General features: G+C 37.0%; 1 protein-coding gene across 18 annotated transcripts in view; it reads right to left on the bottom strand.

The window, feature by feature from the left end:
* AP4E1 (adaptor related protein complex 4 subunit epsilon 1) overlaps nt 1–22,489 on the bottom strand; it is a 149,506-nt gene that overhangs the window by 81,437 nt on the left and 45,580 nt on the right. For 7 of the 18 annotated variants that reach the window (XM_055088220.1, XM_055088216.1, XM_055088213.1 and 4 more), the window contains exons 13-19: nt 17,134–17,257; nt 12,989–13,247; nt 8,870–9,427; nt 7,555–7,745; nt 5,879–6,036; nt 4,712–4,854; nt 1,365–1,483 (exon numbers count right to left, since the gene is read on the bottom strand). In XM_055088220.1, coding sequence (XP_054944195.1) covers nt 1,365–1,483; nt 4,712–4,854; nt 5,879–6,036; nt 7,555–7,745; nt 8,870–9,427; nt 12,989–13,247; nt 17,134–17,257 — 1,552 coding nt within the window. Of the gene's footprint in view, nt 1–1,364; nt 1,489–1,644; nt 4,855–5,878; nt 6,037–7,554; nt 7,746–8,869; nt 9,428–12,988; nt 13,248–17,133; nt 17,258–22,489 lie in introns of those variants that run through there. The other 11 variants (XR_008618608.1, XM_055088221.1, XM_055088212.1 and 8 more) reach the window with 3 other exon arrangements.

The raw sequence follows: 22,489 nt of genomic DNA on the forward strand, positions 1-22,489 counted from the left end.
ACATGCCGCGGAGCGGCTGGGCCCGTGGGCCATGGCCGCTGAGCCTGTGCGTCCGGGGCCTGTGCTCCGCAAAGGGAGAGGCCACAACAGAGGGAGGCCCGCATACCACAAAAAAAAAAAAAAAAAAAAACTAAAGGAAATTGATTCCCTCTCTTGGAAAAACGCCCATAAACTAGCTGCAACCACTTACGAGGACCCACTATTTTTTCAGCATTATAGGTAAACATGTTTGACTCTCCCCACTCGTAGGCCCATCTGCTCTGCATCCAGGCCACAATCTTTAAGTTTTCACAGTTTTCTGGGACTCATTTTTGTGGGTATCCTCCTATCCTGGATCCATAAAGTTTCCCGTGTGATGCAAATGAAACACATTTCCTTTTAAATAACTCCTTTTCCTGTGCTTTATCCCTGAGGGCCAGTTCTTTCCCAACTTTCCTGATACTATTGACCTTATTAATGTCAGTATAGTTGTCTCTCTCATTATCAGTTCTTACTTTGCTAAAGAAATAAGTGATACTAATTTAGCTGGTAAATCTGCCTTATCATATTCATTAGCTCCCTATCTTTAACTTCACTGACCAAATGTCTACTGCTTCCTGTCCTAGAACAAGTTCTTCTAGACCAGTAAAACTTCATGGACATCAAAGTCCCCATTCTCCAAGTCATAATTTCTAGCTGTAATCACACTGCATTTGCAGAGATCTCTTAAATGACATGGCAAATTCTCATGGGACTTAGCCTTAAGCTGGCAAGGTTCTCATCAAGTGGTCATATTTCCTCTCTCCAACCTGGTACAAACTGGCAAGAGCTATTTTCACTAGAATGCTTTTCTGCTGACTTATATCTATAAACCAGATCAGATCACTTTTCTTTATTTCTGGGAGAGCCACAGGATCACTAAAATCAATCCCTGGATATTACCTGGTCTCAGATTACTTATTTTGAGGGAACAGGTCTCTTTAGTCATTCATTCAATATACTGAGTAACTGTCAGGTACCAGGCAAAAGAGACATAAAAAAATACACACCTGGTTCCTAACCATAAAAAGCTCATAGTCTCTCATTATGCACACACATAACGAGTAACTTTCATATAATCATTAACCCCAGTCCATTTGGCTGCAGGCCACCCTTTTTTTTAGTTACTGTAGTGGGTGTGAGGCATTTAAACTTCTTTACCTTCTGTGGCCCAAAGATGGGGTTTCAAGTCTCAGAACATTTTTTCTGCTACACAGTATAGCCAACAACAGGCATCAGTGAGATTTAAATACCATTTCTGATCTAGCTTTGTGTTTTAGGATACACAATACAGAGATGGCCAGGAGACTCAGAGTCTTTGGCCACTAAGTCACCACCTGACTTACCGTGTTTCTTGCATCTTGAGGAGAGGAATACAGAAAGAAAACACTCTGCTTTGAATGCTCTGGTCAGGCCAGGATGAAAGCAGGGGATAGGGACAGGCACCTGAGGATCGATCCATGCTCTAACCTGTCGGAAGCCCATAAAGTTTTCTCTGAACATCATACAGAAAGAGCAGTTATCTTTACTTTTAACCAATTAGATGACATTCTTTGGGGCTGTAATGAGTATATTACTCTTTTCATCCCACTCCAATTGCTTCTGCTCTTTTTTAGCTAATGCCTATCTAATTACTGAAGAGTATTACTTTTATTCATCCATTTAGATGATAAAGCATATATATAGACCAAAGAACAATATAGATCACTTTGTATTTATTACATGTTTAAATGATTTTTTTCAAATTACAGAATTCAATTCCAAAATAAGGTAATTAATGCCTGGTAAGTTGTTATTCACTTGCATTTTTCCCTCCTAAATTTTGAAAACAAACACCTTAAAAGACATGTGAATAGGTTCAGTGCACTTTTAGTGACTCAAAATCATGAGACAAAGACCACATTTATCCATTAAAAAAAAAAGCTCGATATTTTATAATATTCATGACATGAACTAAAATAAAGGAACAAATAAAATACTGCATTTTCACCACAACTGTTTTGGTAGACGACAGAATATTGTCTTGAATAATGCTCCTCTGCAGAGCGTCTGTGGTGCTTGGCATGCTTGGCACATTAGCACTTGGTAACTGCTCAGCCTCCATCTGCAGTTTTTTCAGAAGGACCCTTACTCGGGGGCCCACATTCCCCTGAGACTAATCTGCCTGACTCCACAGGGACTATTCTGGTGGGAGCCTGATCCTTCTTGCTCCACCTGCTCTTAAGGCTTTCCTGTCTTCCCTTCATTCTCCCCAGATTCACACTTGTTGCCACTTGCATTCTCAGCAAAGATGCCCAGCACAGAACTCACACAGCTGAGTCTCCCCCACAATAGCTCTCACTCCAGATGTTGCCCCTTTACTTGACTAAATTATGACTAGAAGGTAAAGAGACGATCTGCCCACAAAAATTGTTCTTCCTACTTCATAGTCACATCTCCTACAATGCAAAAAAGGTTGGTGATGCCTGATCTAGAACTTAAAACAGTAATTAGTTTAGGTAGAATATATACTGCTCTAAAGTTCTTTAAAATCTACTCTTTCCTATTACTGTTTGTTTTTAAAAACCATAAAAATATAAAAATGTAAACATTCTACTAAACATTTCAGTAGAAACTCTGTTACCTTACTTTTTATGTAGTGGGTTTAGAAAGAACAAAAGGTGACACCATGTTCCCCTTGGCAGACCCCAAATCATGCTCCCAGCCCTAACCTACCATTACACATTTCCCACCATTAGACAGAGCTGTAGGCCAAGCATGTCTCTCATGACAACTGCTACTGTCACCCATGAACACCCTGTAACAAAGCAGCACAGTAGCTCACTGTAATCTATCCCAGCTAGCTGTCTATCTGCTTGCTGGGCACCTTACATCCACTGCTCCACACCCAGCCTTGGTGACCATGCAAACACGTGGAAGCAGGGACACAAAGAACAGAAGCACCTCTTTTGCCACACTCTACATTCCTTTGCAAAGTGAGAGGGCACTTCCTATCTCTTTGTCAGAGTATCAGCAGAACCAGGTAGGGTGGGAGGGTGCTGCTGACAGACGCAGGAATAAAGAGAAAGCTGATCAGTCTAGCCACCAGTGTCCACCACTCCCCCATTATTCACATTCCCTTCATCATGACACTGCTGGGAGCCTGAGGATGAATCTGATCTTCTATTCAAAAGAAGAAACCTACTCAGGAAATTCTAGCCACTTCTCATTGCTCTTGCAGCAGGGTTTCACTGTATGTTTTTAAAAAGCATGAAATTAACAAGGTGTTTTTTTTTTTTAATGAGTAACTTATGAATTAATTTTTTTTAATGCTGCTTTTGTTTTTAGGGAGAGATATGCTAAACACAAATGACTAATGAACTCTATGAGCTTTGGGGAATCTCCTCAGCATCTTTATCAGCTATGATTAATAATGAGATAACCTAAAACCACAATTCCACACCCGGGTGATAAACAGTACCAATTAACCAGAGTATTAACTGCAATGACTTAAAACTATATTACCTGAATAGTTTCCATGGTGAAGTATCAGAAAAAGTGAAATAATAAATATTTTCCACAGCACCATAAGGTTTTATAAAATACTATTTCAGTTTTTAACATTAATGTATAATCTCAAGATTCTGGTCTATCATTCATATTAGGCTTAACCTCTTTTCTGACAAAGGCCATATATATAGGCACAACTATAACATAAAAATCATATATTTTACTGAAGAACCTGTATGGTATACTTAGACAGTCACTCTTCTGGTTGTATCCATTGAGTACTAGTGGATTCAAAGCCCAGGAAAGATGGTTTTGCCGTTTATACTCTAATCACAAATTTTAATTTGCCAAAAAAAAAAAAAAAAAACCACCAAGTGGAGACTAAGATATTTGCCATAACTAAAAAGTCCTTTTATACCTGTTTGCTTTAGTACTGTGTGCTCTTACAGGTTTTATTTCTATACAATATTTTGTAAATGGCTCTGAGTTTGTAAAACAAGAATACAGTGATTCACTTTGAATTTTAAAAATAAACGCAAGTGGAAAACAAATTTTATAGCCTAACTGTCTGCAATTATGTGTAACAAGTTACCTATAATAAAAACTGTACCACAGATTGGATCCCCCCAATATCCAACATGCTCATGGATCTCCTGAACTATTACTGTGTGCTGTGCCAACTTAGTTCAATACTGATCTAAGCAAAACATTATTGAAAGTAATGACTTGCCTACCAAAAAGCATACATTGCATTCCAAAGCCAAATTTGAATTTGATTTGGGATTATTAAGTCCATGTCTCCCCTCCATTAATGCAGAGAACTGAGACTTGGCTTTACTATAAATCAGCTAGCACTAGAGTAAATCTGCTATAAAATTATTTATAACAAAATAAATATTTTCAGTCCCTCTACACTAAGTGATATATAAATCATTAGCAGTTTATAACATTAGCTCAGGTCACTGTTTTAGGACCCAAACATACTGTACAATCCTGAGTAAAAGGTTAGGGGTACAGTTTCTTGGGGATCTTTCTTGATCAGGAATCATAAAGAAAACACATAAAACCACACTTATAATAATCCCCATTTTCATTAGAAGTACCATGAGTCCTTTTTACTTTGGTAAATAAGTTTATCTATGTAAACCATTTATTTTGATGGGGTAAAATATAAGCAGAGCTTCTGCTAGGATCCTTCCATCACCTTTTGACACTGATATAGTAAATAATCAGGAAGAGTAGAGCAGGAGGATCTGAACCACAGGGCTAACATGTCACCATGAACTCGGAAATGCAGCAAGCAGGGGATGGATGGGAGCAGCTGACAGGCCAACAGCCCTTCATTGCCTACAGCAAAACAAAGTGAGAAATTCTTTAATACAAAAAGACTTCAACAGACATTTCTACAAAGAAGATATACAAATGGCCAATAAGCACATGAAAAGATATTCAACATCACTGATCATTAAGGAAATGCAAATCAAAATTAAAGTGAGATACTAGTTCATACCCATTAAGATGGTGATTATCAAAATAAATAAATAAGTGTTGGTGAGGATGTGAAGTAACTGCAACCCCCGTGCATTGCTGAATGTAAATGGTGCAGTTGCTGTGGAAAACAACACGACAGTTTCTCCAAAAATTAAATATAGAATTACCATATGACTCAGCAATTCTACTTCTGGGTATATAACCAAAAGAACCGAAAGCAGGGACTCAAACACAGATTTATTTGTACACCCATGTTCAAAGCAGCGTTATTCACAATAGCCAAAAGGTGGAAGCAACCCCAGTGTCCGTCAAAAGATTAATGGATAAACAAATGTGGTACACTCGTAAAATGGAACAATATTCAGGCTTAAAAAGGAAGGAAATTTTGATACATAACATAGATGAACCTTCAAGAAATTATGATAAGTGAAATAAGCCAGTCACAAAAGGACAAATATTATACGATTCTACTTAGATGAGGTAACTAGAGTAGTCAAATTCATAGAGACAGAAAACAGAATGGTGGTTGAGAAGGGCTGGAGAGGGAGGGGCAATGGGGAGTTAGTGTTTAATGGGTACAGTTTTAGTTAGGAAAGAGGAAAAAGTTCTGGAGATGACGGTGGCAATGGCTGCACAACATGAATGTATTTAATGCCACTAATCTGAGCATTTAAAAATGGTTAAAATGGTAAATTTTGTTATGTATATTTTACCACACAAAAAAATTCTTTAATAAAGTCTGAACAACACACTTATCTGAAAGGTACTCATAACATGAAATACAGCCCTAAGAAATCTGACACTTATAAGAGTTGATTTGTTTTCTGATTGTAAGAAAGCCCCTATAAACACAAGATTGCCTTTTTAGAACACTACAAACCTATAATGTCAACAACATGAAGTCTTAGTTCCTGTTGCAGGGCCTTTAAGGTAGAAGGCAGAGCAGCTTGTGACTCTGACATCTTCACATTTTGTTTCACATCATTTGCGAAGGATAACCAGAGTTTACCAAAGTCTTCAGTCGAGATTTTTAATGGCCTGAAAATAATTTTTAAAATCAGATTTATGTCCATTAAGAATGAAATGATTGTAAACAAATACATTTCAAATGACTCATGGGAATAAAAAAATCATTGTAAATCTAAATCCCACAAAATCTATGTTTTTTAAACCAAATATGATTAGAATACTTACCATTATCCTCCAACCTGAAGAAAATGCTGAAAGCAAATGTTATTAAAGAACAAATGTCTTTTCAATAAATCACCCAGTTCTTTTTCTGAGTATCAGTCATTACAGTAAAATTTCACCAAGTAATTTCATGAATCATTCAAATATAAAACTTTTCTTTCATGTATACTTTAGATTTGGGGATGAGATAGTCTATCAAAGTCATGTACAAGAGTAAGAATACAAAGATTAGCACCTTAAGCAAACTGGACCAAGAGAAAGGATTTTAATAAATGTATTTTTTAAATGGTTCAGGTGACTGAAGATCAAATAGTTAACAATGGGGTATCTCTGGGAGGAATTACAGGAAATTTTTATATTCTACTTATATTTTTCTATAGTATTTAAATCTTTATAACTATGTATTGAATTTATAATTAGGAAAAATATTTTTTTAAGATACAGAGGATTTTATTAATAAGCACAGAAGAACCGTCTGTGTCATATATGTTGTGCTTCTTCAGGTTACTAATGCTCACCATGGGACATACCTTCATAGTCACAGAATGTAAGTTTTTTGAAGGCTAGATTCTATCTTTTCAGCACCACAGGTATAAATAAATACTCTGACAGATTGATAAACATGTTCTTACTAAAAGACTTTAAAGATTGGGCAAAATTATAGCAGTCTAACACAGGTAGATGTGTGAAGGCAAAAAAAATTTTTTAACAGATATTCATTGGTATTCTGCATTCCTGGTTCAGGCAGGCTTCATTTTTAAAAATGTTTGAATACAGTATAATATATTCATAATACTAAACAAGAGCAGAAGGGTTAAAAGGTTGTTTTCAATTATTTGGGTAACTGTACAATGTTAGTAAAATACTAAATATTGTATGTCTAATAAAAGTTTAGTTAACTTTGTTGAGTCATTTTCCTGTAGATCTCTAAAACTTAATGAACAGACTTTACAAAAGAATTAATCAAATAAATGAAACACAAATGAAAGAAACTTTAAAAGCTTTTAAAAAAGTCAGGCAGAATCTTTGAAATTATTTCAGTTTAAACATTACTTTAATATTACTTTCTCTCAGAAGTTCTCCAAGATCACCAGCCAACTCGAACCTATTATCAGGTTCCACATTATAACGGCCCATCATACCATTTACTTCCTGTTCACAGCACAATTCACAATTATACATGCATTTATGTGATTGTTCGATGTCTCCTCCCTAGACTGAACACTCCCTAAACGTAGGGGTATGTGTAGTTTTGAGTTGTTACACTCCCTAGCACCTAGTACAGTGCTCTGTCCAGAGAAGAGGCCTAATAAATATTTGCTGAATGAATGAATAACTTGAATTAATATTCTAAAAAATATTTACCTAATGAAATCTAATAGTGATAAGTTTACTGAAAATTCAAGCTGAACAGAATGAGTATCCATCACTTGATAATTTATAAAACCAGAAAGATTCCCTTCTGTAAAAGGTTTTTCCATCTGCACACTGTATTGAAAGTTTCTGGTGCTTTCTGCTTCTATTACAGGCAAGCAGCATCCAGGTTGCTCAGTGATCTGTAAATAAAAGTAACGTAAGTATTGAAGAAGGGATCAATACAGGCTATCATATGAATAACTATTTTCTATTTAATTGAAGTGGTACAAAAGCATACAATTGTGAGATGATAATAACAAGCCACACCATGAAGATAACTGACAACTTCACTTGAGAAAAATTCACTAGCACAGATAATTAAGAAATAATAATACATAGGTCAGAATTATGTAACAAATGGTATCACAATGAAAATGTCTGTATGGTTTAACAACAACAAAAAACAGATTAAACTCTAGTCATGTGGCTCTCAATACTAGCTAGTACCAGTTTTTGTTTTTTAATTTATTTATTTTTGGGGGCTGCATCAGGTCTTAGCTGCAGCATGCAGGATCTTCATTGAGGTATGTGGGATCGTTGAGGCATGTGGGATCTTTCATTGCGGCACACAGGCTCTTCGCTATGGTACACAGGCTTCTCTCTAGTTGTGGCGCACAGGCTCCAGGGCATGCGGGCTCTATAGTTTGCTGCACGTGGGCTCTTGTTGAGGCACATGAGCTCAGTAGTTGTGGTGCACAGGCTTAGTTGCCCTGGGGCATGTGGGATCTTAGTTCCCTGACCAGGGATTGAACCTGTGTCCCTACATTGGAAGGTGGATTCTTTACCACTTGACCACCAGGGAAGTCCCTAGCACCACATTTTTAAAGTTAGGAGAGTGCAAAAAAACCAAAAAAACAATCTTTCCCTCTCATTCTCCACCCTCTCTGGTGGTAAAGCTCAGACAACTGAATTGGGTTTCGTTTTGTGTTTTTAAGTTCCACAGGTGATTCTAATGCACATCTACAGTCAGGAACTTCTGCCCAGGTCAGGCCCAGGTAGTATCCCATTCAATGCATTCTAGCTCACAGAAGAAACTGGGTCAGTTTTCTCAGTCTTCCCCAATACATCTTTATTATGTTTCCTTGTCTCTTTTGAATAAATTTTTCCTACTTAAAATAATAAAACAATGTCACACCTTTCACTGTTTTTGCTAAAGAGGAAAGAAGGATGTGGGAGAAATTTACAAGCCATCAGATGAGTCAACAGCAGAAACACTAAGTGATGTTTCTTACACTAAGAAACATTAAGTAATTCATTGTCTTACCTTGAAATTTTCTGCAGGAGCAATTTCTAAGTTAGCACTTTTCAGTTCTGAAGCACTCTTATTAAAAACTGACCAGACCATCAACAAACACTCGTCTTTCCAAATTTTGTAAGAAGACACTGATATGGTTTCATTATGACAGACCTCCATAAGATCTGAATGCATGTGTTCAGTTGTTTCTTCCAACAAAGAAGAAGCTAAAGAGATTTCATTGGCAACTGAGGCTGCAGTGGACTGAGGAGGGTGAAAAACTTCCATGTTGTTAACAGCAAACAAAGAGGGTGTAGACAGCCTGCAATTTGAGATTTTCTCAATCAAGGGCAGTTCTGTGAGTGACTCAGAATCCAAAAGTTCTGAATTAAGAGAAAATTTCTTTATTTCTTTGTCTCCTCTATCCTGAAAATTATCCAAATAATAGTCTTCTTCATAAGTCACATTTGATGAAGAACTAAAGGAAGAACGGGTCACATTTTCAGCAGTGGTTGTTTGCCCACTTTTGGTTTCCTTGACTTTTGATTTCCTTCTGAACTTGTGAGAAAGGGTATCTGCTTTTCCTAGCTGCAAAGATAAAACATAATAATAGAAAAAGAAACCATTCTACTAAGTCATGAGTTTTAAACATTTTTTTATAATTTCAAATAAGCAATGTACTAACTTGCTAAGGTTCTACCTATAAAGCATAGATTAACAAAAATTCAGAGATGAATAAAATGTTAAGCCCTAAAATTCTGACAGCTACATAACTTTGAACTAGTAAATTCAAAGCTAAATCTATTTCTCACTAAAAACACATAAAATCAGAAAAAGAAATAAGGTCAAAAAGTCAGTCATGAACAATTCTAAAAACCTGTTAGACTGAAGAAAACTAGAGTACAGAACTGCACAAATTAAAAACAGTGAGAAAGTTAGCCATTTTTTGAGCTTCCAGAGTTGTCCTGTAGAAGCTAAGATACCCTCAAATACAGGGATGGGTCAAACTGTGGTTCAGTAATCTATAATAATCCTGTCTTCATGACCTGTGAGTCAATAAACAGGGAAGAAAAACTGACTTCACCTCAAAAATCAGCTAGTGTGGCTGACTGGAACACACAGCAGGAAAGAATTCTAAAAGTAACTAGTGATGTTTGGTACAGACTCAGGAGGTGGGAACAGCAAACTTGCCATTCTTGAGCTAAGCCTCCCAAGGAAATGTCTGCGAATCCATCTAAGAAGAGTGACAGCTCAAGTGCCCCCTTGCCTCACAAAGTTCTATGTAGAATCAGTGCAGCAGACTGGGTCTACTTTAAGTTCATCCTCCTGGGGGCTTTAACACTGAGTGGTCACCCTTCACACGATTCTAGTTAACCAGAATTCAAGCTCTCTTCCAAGTCTCAGCAGCTAAGTTTGTCTCCTACCTTTCAATTCAGAAGCCATCAAACAAGAACTAACATTATATTAACACAAAAATGAAAACAAGTTGGAGGACTTCCCTGGAGGTCCAGTGGTTAAGACTCCGTGCTCCAGGTTTGATCCCTGGTTGGGGAACTAAGATCCCACATACCGCAACTAAGCCCACGTGCCACAACTACTGAGCCCATGTGCTCTAGAGCCTGTATAATGCAACTAGATAACCGGCACGCCACAACTAGAGAAGACCCAGTGCAGCCAAAATTAATTAATCAATTAATTAATTAATTTTAAAAGTTGGGGGTTTGGGGGAGAGGAGGACTTCCATTTCCAGGAGCCATGGGACTCGAATTAGATGTACATTAGACTGCTCAATATTGTTCCTCAGGTCACTGATGCTCTTGGTTGTTTTTTGTTTTGTCTTTTCTTTCTCTGTTGTTTCATTTTGGATAGTTTCTATTACTTTGTCTTCAAGTGTATGATCTTTACTTTTTAAAATATTTATTTATTTATTTGAATGTGCTGCGTCTTAGCTGTGGCACATGGGATCTTCGTTGCAGCATGTGGGATCTTTTAGTTGCAGCATGCAGGATCTTTAGTTGTGGCACATGGGATCTTTAGTTGCAGGATGTAGGATCTAGTTCCCTGACCAGGGATCTAACCCGGGCCCCCTGCATTGGGGGTGTGGAGTCTTAACCACTGGACCACCAGGGAAGTCCCTGACCTTTTCTTCTGCACTGTCTATTCTTCTGCACTGTCTAATCTGCTGTTAGTTAGAAGCTACATAAGCCAGAAGACACCAGAAAGACATCTTTGTTAAACTACTTAAAGAAAAGAAACAGTCAACCTCAGGTTCACAACCCAGAGAAAATACTTTTTTAAATGAAGGTGAAATAAAAGGCAAAGATGGAAAGAAAAAAAAAAAAAAAACCTTAACCCTTACAGTGAACTATGTAAAAAAATTAACTCAAAACGTACCACAGACCTAAAAGCTAGTTAAAATGAAATACTCAATACAGCCTAGATCTATGTAACTGAGAACCTTAAACACTAGAAAAATCAGAAGAGAAGAGGATTGCTAGAGAAAAGCAGCCATGCAGAAGGACTTATGATACAGATGAAGCATATCCAGTGCCAATCCTGTCTGCTTTGCCCGAGTGAGAGAGGAAAAGTTGGGGATGAGGGGTAAGAGAATACATGCTAATTTTATGTAATTATCTGCTTCCCCTCCTTTCTGCAAGGTACCATCTGAGTTATAGTTCCTCACAGAATTTACAGCCCCATAAAACAGGGAAATAACCTCTTTTTTTTTTTTTCAACTATTCTAGTGATAGCTGAGGGGAAAAGAAAAATGTTAAGGGGTAACCTAAAAAGGATTTAACCTAACTTAAATAGAAAAACATCCTAATTACATTTCTGATTTCAAGCCCACCACAAAAAAGTCTGGTAATTAATTTATCACCCTGAATGTTCTCCAGAGAAAGACTCTAACTGAAAGCTATGCACTTCGTTAAGAAGGCAGGAATCCTTCAACACCAGCAATGAGGTTCACAAATCAGGGCTCCATAAGCCTGGATGCACTCTGAACTTGATGCACTCTGACCACTGAGAACTTGCCCTATCAGTGCCAGATCATTCTGTGGTACCCTCAGCACGGCCTGCTGGAACAGCTCAAAGACCCAAAATCAGTCACTCTGCTGCTGAACTACAAATGCTGACTGAAACAGCATTAAGATACTTATTAATACTTTTAGGCTGAATTTGATTTTTCTTAGAAAGGAATATCAAGTCTGAAAAAAGTGGGGTCTGGAAAAGAAAGAGATACAGGCAAAGAGTGTAGCCTAGAGACTGGCCTAGTGTTGACAGAGATGAAGGGAAATTCCACCAAGGGAAATGGAGGATGAAAGAACTGTGATGATGTAAAACTGAAGAAAATATAGCTCTAATCACAGTTTTGCACTAGGTGGGATCATCTGCCCACCAAACAGAAAATTACATGTGGAATTCTCAAACACTCAAAAATAGCACTTGTCCTTCACTCCAGTTTTTCATTTTTTTACTAAGAGAATAATATATTGGCATAAAAAGTTTTGAAAATAATAATCATAATGTCTGAATATAATTTTATTTTTGTACAATTCCTTTCAACCTCTATATACTTTTATCTTAACAGTTGTAAGCAAGGTATAAGTAAAACTTCATATTCTGCTTTTTTTGCTTAATATATAAGTATTAATTTTACAATGCAGTATTATTTTTAATGATGAAGTAATATTCAGAGCTAATATAATTTATGTACCAATTCTCCTATTAGGATATCAAAATTGATTCCTCTTTTTCACTATTAAAAATACCATTTTAAGAAGTACTTTTTCCATAGACATATCAATATTGTTGAACTATTACTATTGGTAATATTTCCATCAAGTCCCCTTTCCACTGAGACCTGTCCTCTCCACCAATAGGGGTGAGAATATACATGGTCATATTTGTAACTTAATTTGGACCCGGACTCTTGCCCCAACTGACTGGACTAAAGAGAATACCTGACTGAAGCTGAGCCAATTAGCTTTTCTCTTTCAGGAATATAAAAGGTATGTTCCTGGTGGCTCTGAAGCTGGGGAAGCCATTCCTACCATGTGTATAGATAACAGCCATGAGCTTTTGTAGAGCCAGTTTTTTTGTTCAAAACAGGGAACACAGATTCTCAAAGGAATATAACTGACTACTTACCAAACTGATTGTACTTTCTGATCCTAGTCCAACAAATAATGATGATGCCAGCAGCTGCTTTTCTTTCTCTTCTTTAGATTGGGTAAGGGCTTGAGATTGATCGTTTTTTGTTATAATTTGGTCTACATTCTCCATTATTATATTCTCTTGAGGGACTGGCAGAGCTTCTGTTTCATCACCAGTTTTGCTTTCCTTCTTGGGAAGATAGCCCTCTTTCCCCCACAATTTCTTTATACCTTCCAGCTTCAAGCTATTTGTCCTAAGGAGATTGATAATGAAATCAAGTCAATTTAAATAATTGCTAAATAGTTACCTTCTTGAGGCGTTTTTAAAAACACATCATTGTCATGACCTTTTAGAAATAGCTTTCATATTATATTCTACGTGCCAGAAATAAAACCTAGATCTTTAGATTTTATTTTAGTTATAGCCAACCTCCCCTAACTCTCCAGCCAAAAGATTTAAGGCAACAGAATTCTAGACTTAGTTAAAAATTTCAGATTATTTAATTTTCATTTAATTCCTTGAATAAGATGTCCAAAAATAGAACTACTGTAAATCAGTTCCTTTCACCTATTGACTTGTCAAAAATACCTTTAATTCTGATGGGTTAAAGATCAGAAATGATGTAAGTTTCATACCTATAATCACTCAGTGAAGGAATTTACACTACATAAATTCACTACATGAAATCCTGTTGAGAGGAAAAAAAACATCATTCAAATCTACTCCTATGTGTAAATTTACTTTTAAGGTTTTAAGGTTTTCTTAATGTAAGCACAAGCTACACTTTCAACTATTATAAATGTACATTTATAAAAATGAATGAGGTTTGATCTGTAGAAGAAAACAGTAGTATTTTTGGAAAAAGCATGAAGGTTAGGAGTTTTTTTATACCTGAGATGAAAAAGAATAAAGTTGTGATTAGAATTAAGACTCACCTACTGTTGTCTCAAAAGCTACAGCTGTGAATCATAAGTGCAGGCTGAAACAGCCAAAGACTGCCTCTATTGTTTTCATATAAGAACCATGTGTCCTTGGCACTGGCTCATTTAAGTATCCCTCTCATGATCCAAAACTGAATTTTTAAAATTTGTACTACAAGATAGGCAGATCGTGAAATGAATCTAAAAGAAGGATTCAAAAATATCTGTACTAACTATTATTCCATTTTAATTTGTTGGAATCATGGTCAGTTTGATTTTCTGTAGTATGCCAGAAACAAAAACAGATCATTATACTTCATACTGAGTGAAGAACTAATGTTAAGTACCAACTGGCTAAAAGAAACTCTAATGTTAATAAAGAATGCCCTATAGGGAATTAGTCCATTCCTACTCAATGAATTTTATTGCTGAATGTTCCTTTACAAATATCTTCATTCGTCCCTTTCTCTAAGGTACCAAAAGAGTTTTCTAAAAAGTTAAAAAAAACCCAAAACTGTTAGTTATCTATCAAACCTCTTAGAAGAAAACTGGTTGATCTTGTGTGAGCAGACAAAAAAGTCATCAGGGGAACCCCTAAAATGACCCCAGCATTTCTAGGATGCTCAACAGCAACAACTCAAAAGGATTCATGAATGCCCACAGGAGGATTACAGTGTTTTTCGTAACCCTGTTTACCAAAACATATCCTTTAATTATTGGGGGAGGGGGATAAAAAGGAGCAACTCCCCAAATGATTCACATATTAGTTTAACTAAAAAAAGGTAGGTGTGGTAGACCCTGGGATGTTCCATCCAGATCCCCCTTCAATGAAGGACTTTGTTGGTGCAGCTGTTAGGAGCATAGCACCCTTAGGGATTCGCCTCAGTTGCAGAGTCACCTCAATTGCAGATCATGCCCTTTTCCAGGGCAGCCCATATCCAATAATTGATGAACAGAAGTATAGAGTCCTGGCCACCTGTTTTAGCCCAACTCAGGACAGCTCAGATGGGCTGTTCTAGCTTGAGAGCTTCCTATGGGGTCAGCAGACACTGTTGTTGGCACTGCTTTGCTTCTTAACTTCTTCCTCTGCCCAAACCCTCTTCTTTTCCTTTCCTTCCACAGTTGTTGATGCCAAGGGCACTCCTTAATATTCTGCATGCGAAATTCCATCTTGGAATGCACTTCCCAGGGAATTCAACCCACAATAACAGGCAAAAATGAGAAGGGGAAGAAAAAGGAGCCTGCATACATGCCTATTATCAGCATGAATTTTCACTGTCATGCTTTACATACAGAAAGTCTAAAAAGGAGGCAGATAAATAAGAGAGCAGCATAAAACCATTTCATACGCAAAATATGCCTCTTTATCATATGAAACATATCATACAAAATTTTTAAACGTAAGTCATCTTTGCCTGGATTTTGACAACAATAATAATATAATTCATGGTTTTATATGGTATACCTTTGTGTTGTTTTTAATCAGACCATTCAAACACAGATGTAGATTACGGCCAAGCAACCTTCAAAAGATAAGGAATGTACTTTGAGCTCTAGAAATTCCCATTTGCGGTAGGGTGCTGCTCCGTAATAGGGCTTAAGGTAAGAAATGCTAAATTGGGCTTGCCCCACTTTATTCTCAGCTTGACAGAGACTGCAGAAGAATGATCATCTCCTCTCTAAAGCTGATTCACCTTGCCAATTACCACTTAGGTTCCTAATCTGAAACAATGTGTGAGCTGTGGTCCTCTTTGGAAAGAAATTTTAAATTCATCCCTCATGTTGCATTTCATGATAATACAGCATATGTATAATTCCTGAGCAGCTTTGCCAAATGTCATTTATCTGAGGGTAGTACATGTACACACACAGGATTTACAAGGCCCTGTCAAGTCCCCCAGATCCTAGTTCAATACTAAAAAAAGCAGATGCCATCATCTGTTGTGCAGGCAAAAGGGACTACGTTTCCTCCCTGGGTTTGGAGGGTTTCTGTCTCTCCTTCCCTTGCCCCTCTATTCCCTGTCTGAGGCACTTTAATTGCTATCACCACCACCATCACATGCTCACAAACTGTATCTGCTCCCCATGCTTATAATACTGAAATTAAATGTCTGGGAAAGAAAAGGGTGTCAACAGAGCAGGAAAAAAAAGCTAAGAGATTTTGAACTTATGCCATTTCAATCAGCATATCATTCTGCATTCCTTATAATCTATGTGTCATTCTTCTGATAAATACTTATTATAACCATATCACTGTAAGACTGACAAATGCAAAGACCAACATAAAATAAGGTTACTGAGTCTGTTCAAATGTCATCTTTCAAAGTTGTCACCTTTGAGATTTTATCATTTATTCTAACAATGTTGCCATTTCTCAAAACATTTTTGAACTCTTAGAAGAAGCTCCTTCACAAACAAGAAAGCCATTTTCATTACTTTATGTCACACTGGTATACTGACCAAAGTTATCCAGCTTGACTACTAATTTTATGTAGTAAATTCAGCTTTTGGATAATAACAATAATGATAGCAATGACAATTATTAATTTTAGTAGCTACCATTTATAGATCATTTATTACGTACTGGGTTGTACGAGGCACTTTACATACATTATCTCATTTTATTAACTTAATCATATTTCTAGTAATTTATTCATATTTCCAAAATCAAAATTTACCTAAAAAGGATGAAGATTTGACTCCATGTTAAGACATTTAGACAAATGTATCACCAATTTTCAAGGTGGCTGGAAAGAAGCTCTGAAAGCATTCTGAGCAAAGTACACAGCTTTCTCAAGTGAAGTCCATCATCTTTATGTTCATCTACATATTTGTCAATCTTCCAATGAAATGGTTTTAAGAAGTAGATTATGAGGAATGCAGAATGATATGAACAGTCACCTCACCTGGGTATATGAGTTCTGATACATTTCTTTAAAAATATGTGTGTGTGTGTGTGTGTGTGTGTATGCATGATATGTAGTAATAACACACACATCATTACTATGTATAAAGCTTGTATACATTCTATACTGTCTTGGAAGTAAGCAAGCTCTCTTAAAGTACAAGGACAGGCTACACACTATCAATACCTTGAGAGCAATAAATAGAAACAGCTGAAACAACAACCCATGCAGAATTTAGCTTTCAGGAATCCTTCAACATGTAAACACATTTAAACACTCCCATGTTCTCAACTTTAATAAGAAAGGAACTTACTCTTTTAGCCCGGTCTCTGTACTATTCCCAGATATATCTGAACCAAGAGAAATGCCAGCAGGAGACTGTCGTCCAGAGAAGCCAGATGAAGAAAAGGAGAGTCCATATGGTTCAAAACTGAGAACTAGAATTTTAAAACAACAACAGAGTTTCATATTTAAAACAAAGCAAAAATTATGAAAAAAAAAGCAAAAAATAAAATAATTGAAGACTAGAATCCAGTGACAATTTTTAAACTGGAAGGGACTTTGGAAATGATCTAATCAAATATTTATAGCAATAATAATAAAACAGCTATGATTTATTAAATCTCTACTACAGTCTTCATACAATTAGTTAATCAACGACAGTCTTTCATTTTTCTTTTTACCACCCTTTTTTTTTTTTTTTTTGCGGTACACGGGCCTCTCACTGTTGTGGCCCCTCCTGTTGCGGACCACAGGCTCCGGACGCGCAGGCTCAGCGGCCATGGGTCATGGGCCTAGCCGCTCCGCGGCATGTGGGATCCTCCAGGACCAGTGCATGAACCCGTGTTCCCTGCATCGGCAGGTGGACTCTCAACCACCGCGCCACTAGGGAAGCCCCTTTACCACCCTTAAAAGCTAAAAAAGAAGTCAATTAGGAAAGACAACTGATAAACCAGGTCTACTGAAAAGTTGCTGCTCTCATGCAAAAATGTTTAATGAACTATGAATGCCATGTTTCTGTTTAACAAAATGCTCTTAGGCACATTCCTGTACCAACTGGACTGATGGAGCCCTCAATGTGATATCCCCCTTACTGACAAAGAACAAGGTTTACCCAGGTTCAGATTCCTTTGCGTCTGTATACCCAAATGAATTCAATCAGAGCCATAAAATTCATATTGTTATTTTGGTAGAGCAGACACCGATATCCACTTTCCTCTTCTTTCTAAGCTACAGAACCTTCAATTCTTAGCTAGGTACATGGCCACCCAGAAAAGAGATGACATTTCCAGAGTCCTGTGCCATGTGACTGAATTCTGACCAATGAAATTATATACACATTTTGTGTACAACTTCTGGGAGGAATCCTCCTGGAAGAAAAAACTTCCTCTCTCCCTTCCTCTTTTATGTTCATAAAAAACCATCATCAATACTAGGCTGCTTACTTCCGCATTTCTTTAATGGAAAAGAGCAATAACCCTCTGCCTTGTATAAAGCCCTGCTTTCTCTGTTTTCTAATATGCTATTTAGCTAAACTTAATCCTAACTGGCACATTATCTCTTTGGACTGTCTGGATTATAATACAAAGGACCTTCTTAAATCATAAAAAATATCTTAGAAAATAAAATGTGAACTTCTGTAATTATTATCCTTATTTTACAAATGAGGAATCTGTGGCAAAGAGCTTGCCAAGAAGTCACTGAAGAGTACAAAGACAAGAAATGAAAGAGGCAAATGAGAAATGAGATACTCTGGTTCCAGAACTGCACTCTCAACCATTATATTACACGGTCTCCTTCAAAGGAAACAGCACCTAATCCAAAGAGTACTAAATAAATTAGCTTGTTTGTTAGCTAAATGAATGATATAAAAGAGGAATGACTGTTCACTATAAAAAAAATAATGGGCTAATTAATAAACAGGTGAAGGGTTCAGACTAGGTCAGCAGTTTCCAAGTGCTGATTCGATAACCAGGAACAAGCTGACTTCACAGACTCTCTCACGTATCTTTTTTTTTTTTTTTTTTTTTTAATTTTTGGCTGTGTTGGGTCTTCATTTCTGTGTGAGGGCTTTCTCTAGCTGCGGCGAGTGGGGGCCACTCTTCATCGCGGTGCGCAGGCCTCTCACTGTCGTGGCCTCTCTTGTGGAGCACAGGCTCCAGACGCGCAGGCTCAGTAGCTGTGGCTCACGGGCCCAGTTGCCCCGTGGCGTGTGGGATCTTCCCAGACCAGGTCTCGAACCCGTGTCCCCTTCATTGGCAGGCAGATTCTCAACCACTGCGCCACCAGGGAAGCCCTCTCACGTATCTTTTTATACATACAACCAGGCTTTCAGAGATATAGTTACAGAAGGTATAGGAGTAGGTCTCAAAAATCTGTATCATTTTTTTTAAACTCTCTATGTGATTCTGATTCTGAATCATGTTTGGAAACCACCTGTCTAAATCTAAGGTCCTTTTCAGATAGAATATCCTCTCATTTTAAGCTTTCCAATCATCTGGTTTAACCTTCTATCCCATATTGGCCTCTTTTAAATAGCATCTGTGAGTGTCAGTCATCCAGCATCTGCACTGAATGTTGAGAATTCTTTCATGTGTTTGTTGGCAATCTGTATATCTTCTTTGGAGAAATGTCTGTTTAGGACTTCTGCCCATTTTTGGATTGGGTTGTTTGTTTTTTTGATATTGAGCTGCATGAGCTGCTTGTATCTTTTTGAGGTTAATCCTTTGTCAGTTGCTTCATTTGCAAATATTTTCTCCCATTCTGAGTGTTGTCTTTTCGTCTTCTTTATGGTTTCCTTTGCTGTGCAAAAGCTTTTAAGTTTCATTAGGTGTCATTTATTTATTTTTGTTTTTATTTCTATTTCTCTAGGAGGTGGGTCAAAAAGGATCTTGCCTGTGATTTATGTCAGAGTGTTCTGCCTAGGTATAGTCTGAAGTCCAGGAGCCTGATTCCTCCAGCTCCATTTTTCTTTCTAAAGATTGCTTTGGCTATTTGGGGTATTATGTTGAATAAGAGTGGTGAGAGTGGGCAACCTTATCTTGCTCCTGACCTTAGTGGAAATGGTTTCAGTTTTTCACCATTGAGGACGATGTTGGCTGTGGGTTTGTCATATATGGCCTTTATTATGTGGAGGTAAGTTCCCTCTATGCCTACTTTCTTCAGGGTTTCTATCATAATCAGTGTTGAATTTTGTCAAAAGCTTTTTCTGCATCTATTGAGATGATCATATGGTTTTTATTCTTCAATTTCTTAATATGTTTTATCACATTGACTGATTTGTGTATACTGAAGAATCCTTGCATTCCTGGGATAAATCCCACTTGATCATACTGTATGATCCCTTTAATGTGCTGTTGGATTCTGTTTGCCAGTATTTTGTTGAGTATTTTTGCATCTATGTTCATCAGTTATATTGGCCTGTAGTTTTCTTTCTTTGTGACATCTTTGTCTGGTTTTGGTATCAGGGTGATGGTGGCCTTGTAGAATGAGTTTGGGAGTGTTCCTGCCCCTGAAATTTTTTGGAAGAGTTTGAGAAGGATAGGTGTTAGCTCTTCTCTAAATGTTTGATAGAATTCGCCTGTGAAGCCATCTGGTCCTGGGCTTTTGTTTGTTGGAAGATTTTTAATCACAGTTTCAATTTCAGTGCTTGTGATTGGTCTGTTCATATTTTCTATTTCTTCCTGGTTCAGTCTCGGCAGCTTGTGCATTTCTAAGAATTTGTCCATTTCTGCCAGGTTGTCCATTTTATTGGCATACAGCTGCTTGTAGTAATCTCTAATAATCTTTTGTATTTCTGCAGTGTCAGTTGTTACATCTCCTTTTTCATTTCTAATTCTATTGATTTGAGTCTTCTCCCTTTTATTCTTGATGAGTCTGGCTAATGGTTTATCAATTTTATTTATCTTCTCAAAGAACCAGCTTTTAGTTTTATTGATCTTTGCTATTGTTTCCTTCATTTCTTTTTCATTTATTTCTGATCTGATCTTTATGATTTCTTTCCTTCTGCTAACTTTGGGGTTTTTTTGTTCTTCTTTCTCTAATTGCTTTAGGTGTAAGGTTAGATTGTTTATTTGAGATGTTTCTTGTTTCTTGAGGTAAGATTGCATTTCTATAAACTTCCCTCTTAGAGCTGCTTTTGCTGCATTCCATAGGTTTTGGGTCGTCGTGTCTCCATTGTCATTTGTCTCTAGGTATTTTGTAATTTCCTCTTTGATTTCTTCAGTGATCTCTTGGTTATTTAGTAGTGTATTGTTTAGCCTCCACATATTTGTATTTGTTATAGATTTTTTTCCTGTAATTGATATCGTCTCAGAGCATTGTGGTCGGAAAAGATACTCAATATGATTTCAATTTTCTTAAATTTACCAAGGCTTGAATTGTGACCCAAGATATGATCTATCCTGAAGAATGTTCCATGAGCACTTGAGAAGAAGTATATTCTGTTGTTTTTGGATGGAATGTCTTATAAATATCAATTAAGTCCATCTTGCTTAATGTATCATTTAAAGCTTGTGTTTCCTTATTTATTTTCATTTTGGATGATCTATCCATTGGGGAAAGTGGGGTGTTAAAGTTCCCTACTATGATTTTGTTACTGTCGATTTCCCCTTTTATGGCTCTTAGCATTTGTCTATGTATTGAGGTGCTCCTATGTTGGGTGCATAAAGATTTACAATTGTTATATCTTCTTCTTGGGTTAATCCCTTGATCATTATGTAGTGTCCTTCTCTGTCTCTTGTAATAGTCTTTATTTTAGAGTCTGTTTTGTCTGATATGAGAATTGCTACTCCAGCTTTCTTTTGATTTCCATTTGCATGAAATATCTTTTTTCCATCCCCTCACTTTCAGTCTGTATGTACCCCTAGGTCTGAAGTGGGTCTCTTGTAGATAGCATATATACAGGTCTTGTTTCTGTATCCATTCAGCCAGTCTATGTCTTTTGGTTGGAGCATTTCATCCATTTACATTTAAGGTAGTTATCGATATGTATGTTCCTATTACCATTTTCTTAATTGTTTTGGGTTTGTTATTGTAGGTCTTTTCCTTCTCTTGTGTTTCCTGCCTAGAGAAGTTGCTTTAGTATTTGTTGTAAAGCTGGTTTGTTGGTGCTGAATTCCCTTAGCTTCTGCTTGTCTGTAAAGGTTTTAATTTCTCTGTCAAATCTGAATGAGATCCTTGCTGGGTCCAGTAATCTTGGTTGTAGCTTTTTCCCTTTCATCACTTTAAATATGTCCTGCCACTCCCTTCTGGCTTGCAGTTTCTGCTGAAAGATCAGCTGTCAACCTTATGGGGATTCCACTGTATGTTATTTGTTGTTTTTCCCTTGCTACTTTTAATAGTTTTTCTTTCTATTTAATTTTTGATAGTTTGATTAATATGTGCCTTGGCGTGTTTGTCCTTGGATTTATCCTGTGTGGGACTCTCTACGCTTCCTGGGTTTGACTATTTCCTTTCCCATATTAGTGAAGTTTTCAACTATAATCTCTTCAAATATTTTCTCAGTCCCTTTCTTTTTCTCTTCTTCTTCTGGGACCCCTATAATTCGAATGTTGGTGTGTTTTACGTTGCCCCAGAGGTCTCTAAGACTGTCCTCATTTCTTTTCATTCTTTTTTCTTTATTCTGCTCTGTGGTAGTTATTTCCACTATTTTATCTTCCAGGTCACTT

The sequence above is a fragment of the Physeter macrocephalus genome, chromosome 11, assembly GCF_002837175.3.
Source record: "Physeter macrocephalus isolate SW-GA chromosome 11, ASM283717v5, whole genome shotgun sequence".
In the NCBI taxonomy this organism is placed as follows: Eukaryota; Metazoa; Chordata; class Mammalia; order Artiodactyla; family Physeteridae; genus Physeter; species Physeter macrocephalus.